The sequence below is a fragment of the Hippocampus bargibanti genome, linkage group LG10 (assembly GCF_051943395.1).
Source record: "Hippocampus bargibanti isolate YZ-2025 linkage group LG10, ASM5194339v1, whole genome shotgun sequence".
Taxonomy (NCBI): Eukaryota; Metazoa; Chordata; class Actinopteri; order Syngnathiformes; family Syngnathidae; genus Hippocampus; species Hippocampus bargibanti.
Genome location: NC_142743.1, coordinates 14,623,589 through 14,631,632, shown reverse-complemented (window position 1 = coordinate 14,631,632; position 8,044 = coordinate 14,623,589). Strand labels below are relative to the sequence as shown.

Here is an 8,044-nt window from a genome sequence, read left to right as displayed (position 1 = left end):
CGTTGCTGACGAGGAAATGAAAAGCGGCGGAACGGGAAACGCCCACTGGCTTTCGTGCTCCCCCAACACACGTACACACTCATACACAACCCACTTAAAAATGAATCTGGAACACAGTGTTACACGAATATCACATCAAAGATATTATTGGAAGCCAACTTCGTCTTTCACGTAGTTGGAGGCTCCAACTACGTGAAAGACGAAGTCGGCTTCCAATGCTTGTTGTTGGTGGTTGAGGCGACACGATACCTGGTTCCCATGACCACCATGTTGACAACGTGAAAAGACTTAAAACAAACACGTGGGGGCTTAAATCAACTAAGTAAAGCTTTTGAGTGATGAAAATGAAGAGAATTCAATTTAAAAGCACTTGCCATCAAGCACATCGGTGTCAAGAATCAAGAGTGAATAATTTACTTGGATCTTCACCTCCAACTTGGAGGTGAAGTCGGATCTTAAAAGTTTAAAAATGGAAACAAATCCAGAGAAATAAATTGTGACATATTGATATTTGTTTCCTGCCATGTTAAATCGTTGTTGGTGTATTGGGAGCAATAAACATGATCATCACATCAATGTAATGAATGGCGTCACATTTTAAATTCTGAATAAATTTGTCAATGGCAGTGAATGAGTTAAGATACCCAAGCTTATGTTTCAACACATGATCACACATACATCTTGCAGTTCTGCAGTTCAGTGTTCAAATCTGGGCTCGAGCCTTCGTATGAGGTGTTGGCATGTTTTTGAGTTACTCCGGCTTTCCTCTCTTATCTGACATACTGTAAAGCACCGGTGTCAAAGTCAAGGCCTGGGGGCCAAATCTGGCCCGCCACATCATTCGATTCGGACCGCAAAAGCATATCAAAGATGATGCTTGCTAAAATCCGAACCAAAATGTCGTATTTTTGGATGTAAACCACAATAACAGTCATTATTCTTGACTTGAGATTTGAAAACTAGTTATTCATTAATTTGTTGTGGACTCTATATGTGGAGGGGATGAAACATTGTAATGTCTTCCCAAATTCAAAATGGCCCTCGAGAGGAAACCATAACTACAATGTGGCCCGCGGCAAAAAAATGACTTTGACACCCCTGCTGTAAAGACTCACAAGCCAAAAGAAGAAGAAGATACTGTAAAGACACACAATGCAAAGTAGAATGTTCACGTATATTTATTCCTTCATATAAATCGTTTTTCTTTTTCTTCACAGTCACAATAACTTATATGATCACCACATCACTGTTCCAAAAATGGCTCTTCAGGATCAAAATCAACAAGGCATTTCGTGTCACCATCCAGTATTATAATTCGTTTATAATTCAGTCATTTGACTTGATGTATTAGACATTAGATCACATCAAATCTAACCTTTGACATTATAATTATAAATACTACAACAAATATACATTCCGGCACATTGAAAGGTGTCTGTTACATTGATGTGTTTCTATTGTATAGGATAATTAGCAATGCTCCTATTATGTAACAGTAGCAAATCGAATGCAAAGACATATGAGCACCAACCATTTCAACCTCGTTTCACATTTGTAATTTTTTATTTTCAGTGCCTTAACAATCATGTTCATCGTCATGATAGCTTAAGATGCATATACAAAAAAGTCTTCGTGTGATCAGATCTGAATTACCAGACAGGCATTTTCTTGACGAGAATTAAAGACAAAAAGGAAAAGCAGCCATGTCTTATAAAAAAAACAAGACAGCTTGTTTTGTGGGCTCCGCATACAGATCTACCACGAGCTGCATATTCATTACCTGTACAGTGATACCTCAGCTTACGAACTTAATTGGTTCCCAGAAAGTGTAAGGTGAAAAGTGTGTCTTCCAAACATTAATTTTCCATAGGAAACCATTAAAAATGAGAAAAATCTGTTTCCAGGACCCCATAAAACCTATTTTTGTTACTAAATAAGCCTTAAATCTAGACAAAATATACATTATTTTATGTATAATAAATGTGCTATTGTATTGTAATTAAAGAAATAACAGTACAGTATAATAAAGTCGTTGTATTTACCTTTGTGATGGCCGTTGATGTAGTTGCCTCTTGATTGATATCCGAGTGAAGTTGCAGTGCTTTCTCAGCCATCATAACCTCATTCACATGGTCGCCTGATAGCTGCTTTTCGTTAATCTAAATCAACAGAGGTTTTTCAACCTCTTCTATTGCCTGGGTCTGTTGCTTAGACAACACAGAAACACCCTTAGCCACATGTACCAATGGTCGACTTAGCATACTGGTATTGGGATGCTAAGTCACACACACACACACACACACCTCGTTCGTGTTTCTCGATGATCTCCTTCTTCTGCTGGACCGTAATTTTCTTTGTGTCCTCTTTGGCTTAACACTAGCCTGTGGTGGGCTCTTTTTCCGTTCCAAAAAAAGCAAAAGTATCCACTTCATAAGAAACCACGTTTGCACTGAGTACACTCAAAGAAAATGGGTGTGGAAAAGCAGCCCAGCAGTCACAGTGGCGCTGTTCGGCCGTGTGGTTTGGTGTTCTTCCGCCGAAAACCAGTCCGCCAGCCATTGTGGCGCTGCGTGTGTTAGCCGAAAACTAGTTCGTAAATCAAGATTATATTCTTCACAAATTTTATGTTCGTAAAGCGGAAAGTTTGTTAGCCAAAGCGTTCGTAAACCGAGGTATCACTGTCCTTCAAAGATCAGAAGTACAAAGAGTTTCTAAATGAATGAGGTCAAAGTTAATGCTTGCAATAAATAATGTGTGGTTGTTTTGATGCGGAGCCCTTCACAACATGAAAAACTATTTCACCCTGTTTTTGGTAGACAATCTTTTGTCGTATTGCGGAGCGCTTTCTGACCAAACACTGACTGGTCACAGCATCAGGTACACCGCCACAATAAAATACAAGACGGAAGTTATAACAAGATTGATGATGTTTTTCAAGGTTATTTTAGATTAAGCGGGGTTAAAAATAGATGGACTATTTTTGTATTGATACTGCCATTTGTTTAATTATTTCCAGTTGACCATGTGTACCTTATGTTGCAGACCGGAGAGTGTGGCTTTGAAATCCTGACGACCGTGGAAACTTAAGGTCAATTTTGACCCCCTGAGTGACTCATGAGCTGCTCTCTACCCTGACGTCTATTGTATTTTGTGTTGTTTTTCTTTCTTTTCACTTTTGTTTTGATGAAGGATTTAGGGCTGTCCCTTCAGAAGCAAGTACCTTACTTTTCACCTTGTCTGCCTGGTCTGCTCCACCCCCTTTCGAGGGGAACATCCACTCGAGAGCAGCACCTGCAGTGCCATCGCCACTCTGACGTGAAAAACACAAGAAAGCGGCCCAAATGAAGGCACAGCAGCCACTGAAGGTTGTCCGCACGTATGGAGGCACCAAGGCAAAGTTCAGAAACTGGGGGAGACAAACCAAGATTTGTTTTCTTACTGTTGCGTTTTTAAACAAACACAAGATGACATTACCCTGAAACAAATATTGAATTAGAACACTTGTTCTCCAATTTTACCCATGTCCCGGATTTCAAAAATAGTCATTTATTAATTTGTTGGTATTGTACAGGGTGACCCAAAAGCATATTATAGCCAAAGGTGAACCTATGGATCATCGTTTGCAGGTTTGCAGGCATGGTTGCCCCAAAAATGTGTTGGACAAATCAGCAGAAGCTATTCTCCCTGGAGACCTATTTTGCGACAAAATCATATCAGAGTGTACAGATTCAGTCTCGAAAGCGTTTCCATTGTCTCAACTTTCCATCAAAATCAACGATTGTTAGTTGGGTTAAGAAGTTCAGAGAGCATGGAACTGTAGTGGACCTATGTTCTAAAGCCACAGGGGGAACTTAGTCAGCCAAAAAGAGTGCAAGCACTGCATGCTTTTTGAAGGTGGGATGAGGTTCGAAGAGAGACTCATAAGCAGAAGATGCGATATGGAATGGGCCCCGCACTCACAAGATCTTAACCCCCCAGATTTTTATCTGTGGGGTTTCCTAAAAGGCAATGTATACCAGGAAAATCCACACAAAAATTGAAGGACTGACAACTGCCATCACAGCAAAAATAAGAGTCATCCCGAAAGAGGAGTGTAAAAGTGATTGACAACTTTTTCAGACGCGTATATTTGGTTGCAACAAAATGGTGGACATTTGGAACACATTTTGGGAAAGAATCTTTTTGGGTCACCCTGTATATGTAAAATGAGGCGATCATTCATTGAGTTCACAGTCATGTGAACCCCAAGTCATGCCCTATGGCATGAAACCATAACTACTGATAAAGTGAAAAGGAAAATAGAAACGATAAAAATAAGGGTGACACCTCTGAAGAATAGAATCTTGAATTTTCCCTGAAGAGATTTGAATTAGCAAGGTTTTTTTTTAATATGTGTGTTACCGGTTAAATATCGGAAACACTTAAAAGGATATTTTTGTCAAACACTGTGACTATAAAATATTGAACCATTTCAGGGACAGCGGTTAGTTACTACAGTGGACATCTTGTCATGCTATCAGGTTCAAGGGTGCATAAAAGGGTTAATCTCAGACAAGTATGACAGGTAATTGTTTATCATTATTGTTTAACTCAAGACAGAGAGATGTAACTTGGAGCTGTAAAGCATTCACCGCTTGTAGTCACATATTGCCAGTAACGGCCAAGAGTCAATTTCTATCCCTGGAAAAGAAGATTGAATATTTACCTGCATGAAGGGCCAGAACATTAACCCGGTCTGGAAAGAGAAATAACACAAGTTGAACCAAGTTGAAGGCAAAGACAAGCATTTATTTTGAAGTTTAAAAATAATAATAATACTTGAGAGATTGTCTGAGATTGTCATTCCGAATACTTTAAGAGATCTGTGTGTGATGACTAATCAGTCTTAGAGTCATGCAATTTCTCAGCAAATGTAAATTAAAAAAGAAAGCAAAATATTCTCGCTGAACAGGCTCATTCGAAAGAATTACATTGGGACCTATTTTATGACAAATGGACTGCTGAACACAATTCTGTTTACTTGGAAGATTTCACTGTAGTCTTTTTCTCAGTCGTAGTGTTATCAGATCTGAATTACCAGACATTTTCTTGGTGAGAATTGAAAGGCAAAAAGGAAAAACTACTATGTCTTCACAAATTGGGTGAGTATAACCAGGCCACTTACTTTTTTTACTCACCTTGTAAGTGTTCAGGAATTTGTCCCTCCAGTCTTCCATGATATCCTCTTTGCCCTCTAAGAAACTGACTCCTGTTGAGCATTAACAAAAACCTGATTAGACTGACAACATGGTGCACGGAGGTACAGCTGATCCACATCCATTCATTCTTTTCGGACAGGAGGCGGAAGTATCCGCTGAACTGGTAGGCAGCCAATCGTATAGGAGCTGATCGAATGTTCAACATGCAACTCTTGTCAGTTGAGTCAAATGATAACACGTTTCAACTTTGAGCATCTGTCCCTTCAGAGTCTTGGAGTACACCAGCCAATTCCTTTGACTTTATGTAGGGACAGATTCAGAAAAACGACGCAGATTGGTATCGCGTTGAAAGCAGCCAAAGAGCGATCAATTTGCAAGTTAACCATTAACTGACCTGTGTAGAAGGCGCTGGTGGCCACGGGCGCAGCCATGGTTTGATCCAGGAAAAGCTTCTTCATCACCATCCTGGCGGAATAGCCCGGGAATTTGCGCTCCAGAAAGCGCATCCAGAAGAAATTGAAGTTACCATGGAAACTGAACGCGACGACGGCGACATTCTTGGTGTGGTTCCAATCCATTTTGTCCCGTTGCGAAAACCACTGGTGAACAAAGTCCCCTCCGGCGAACAAGCAACCGTACAATGTCACATTGGTGACCCAGGGGAACCGACGAACATGTTTAATAAACGCCTTTATCATTATAGGAGCCTTAAATTGAACGCATACCGCGCTACATAAAAACGGGTAGGACAGCTCCACAAATAATTTGCATTTTGCAGGGAGACAACTTACATGAACCCCAAAATGCAAATTCACACAATGCTATTCGGTCATCACAAGACAAATGGCGTGCGTCGTATCTACCCGGCGAACATCACGGCATCCAAAATACAGAATTACTTTCGATGGAAAATGGTCACAATAAGAACAAACTGCATGTTGGGTTACACATCTGGCTAGGTAAATGTCAAGCCATTCATGTAATACAGCACTCGCTCGTTGCAACGATCACAAAAGCAGCTGGGTTGGACCCTTGCTTCGACTGTTTTGGCATGAAGGTGGAAACTAGGGGGCGTGTCATGACGCGAGGCCAAGCACCTTTTACATTTTGATTGGTTGGACCTTCTTTTGGGCGGGACCAAATCAGATCACAAGGTTCTAGGTGGGCGAGATGTTAAACACGTTACGTGTTTGACAGAGACATATTCACACGGGAGTTGAATTGTTTTTATGTCTGATACTTTTTGTATTCCATAAATATAAGGTACGTACTTATATTGGCATTACATTCTGTTATATTTTTTTGTATCACAGCAATATACAGTATTTATACCAGCATTATATTTTACGTGACGAAAATGTTTTATCTAAATTGGCGAATAATTTTGGGGGAATTTAGTGAATCCAGTACATACTCCATCAGCATCGGTTACTTCAATGTCAAGATTATAGTTTAACTATAGTCGTGTCTTTTAAATTGTCAATACAATATAAGAAAACATTTTTTGTGTCACAATGGAGACTTTCCCAATACACATCAGCAAAGTTATGGAAAGAAATAAGTAGAAGAAGAGTATGAGTTGTTCCTCTAATATACTCATGTCTGATCCTATCCAACCTGGTCAGTCCCAAAGAAAACCTCAACATCTTTATCTCTGCTCCCTCTAACCCATCTTACAGTCAAAATAACAAATCAGTCATTCAATTGCAACCACTTTTCTGCATCCTCTTTGTTGTATGAAGCAGTTATGGATGAAAGAGGAGAGGATCAAAGTGTCTTTTCACCAGTGGATAAGGGACATCATGCTGAAAATGTGCACACATCTGCTACAAGCTAAGTTTTAAAAGCAAACACGAAGCTGTAGCTTCCATTGCTGAAAAGAGATTGGCTCACAATTCCTGTCCCACGTAATCTACTTAAATTCCAAGCCGGGACTCTCAGTTACACATACCATATTTTCCGGTGTATTAGGCGCACCGGACTACAAGGTGCACCCCCAATGAATGAAAAGTTTTCCAAATATAATAGATAAATAAATAAAAGTTTTCCATCTACAAGGCACACCACATTATAAACCGTTACAGTAGAGGCTGGGGTTACACACTACTTCATCTACGGGGGGAAATGGAGTAGGGGGCTGCTGACAGTAGTTGTGAGACCTGTTGTGGCTCAATTTTACTCCACATATAAGGCGCGCACTTATGTATAAGATGCAGGGTCATCTTTTGAAGAAAATGAAGGCTTTTGGGTGCGCCTTATACACCGGAAAATACAACAACTGATCTATTTGAGCACCTCACAAGTTAAAATTGAGGACACAGTTGCCCTTAACTGAGTAAGTATACCGACATAAATGCTTTTTAACAATTCACTGCCAGTAGTAGCTAAAGGTACAAAATATGCATTGTAATTGTTGGTCTTGTCAGTGAAAGATATTTTAACATCAACAATGAAGTGTTTTTTTTTCCTTTTAAATTGACAAATTGAAAATATTCTAAAGTCCAATGAAAAATAGTCAAAACCCAGAGCCTTTATGTACCTTTTAGCGAGGACGGGTGTCAGAATCAGAAAGCCTTTAATCGTTCCACAAAGGGGAAATTTGCAGTCCACAGCAGCAATTTGAAATGGGGTGGGGGGTGAAAAGATATTCTAAGCACAATTAAAAAAACGTCAGAAAACTGAGGTGTGTACAGTAACTGTGCAAGAATGTTTCATAAAAAACTGTACATAGTGCAATTATCAAAGAAAAGGCATATTGATATATGTACCTGTATTGCATCAACATAAGGTGGATGTGCTATTTACAGTACAGGAGTCCAGTTTTTTTTATATAGAATACACGTTTC

The 8,044-nt window shown here is 39.6% G+C and overlaps 1 protein-coding gene across 1 annotated transcript; it reads right to left on the bottom strand.

Annotated features, from left to right (window-relative positions):
- Nucleotides 1-1,166: 1,166 nt before the first annotated feature.
- Nucleotides 1,167-6,211, bottom strand: LOC148892582 (mpv17-like protein). Its single transcript, XM_089005385.1, has 4 exons — nucleotides 5,593-6,211; nucleotides 5,178-5,248; nucleotides 4,706-4,735; nucleotides 1,167-3,406 (listed from the first exon to the last, which is right to left on the bottom strand). The coding sequence occupies exons 1-4, from the start codon at nucleotides 5,894-5,896 to the stop codon at nucleotides 3,170-3,172; spliced, it is 642 nt and encodes a 213-aa protein (XP_088861511.1). The 5' UTR covers nucleotides 5,897-6,211; the 3' UTR covers nucleotides 1,167-3,169.
- Nucleotides 6,212-8,044: the final 1,833 nt, after the last annotated feature.

Excerpts from the sequence above, each read along its gene's own strand:
- LOC148892582 (XM_089005385.1), bottom strand. The coding sequence starts at position 5,896 with ATGATAAAGGCGTTTATTAAACATGTTCGTCGGTTCCCCTGGGTCACC. Across the intron at positions 4,736-5,177 it reads AATTCCTGAACACTTACAAG|ACCGGGTTAATGTTCTGGCC; the intron begins GTGAGTAAAAAA and ends TTCTCTTTCCAG. Across the intron at positions 3,407-4,705 it reads TGTTCTGGCCCTTCATGCAG|TTTCTGAACTTTGCCTTGGT; the intron begins GTAAATATTCAA and ends TGTCTCCCCCAG.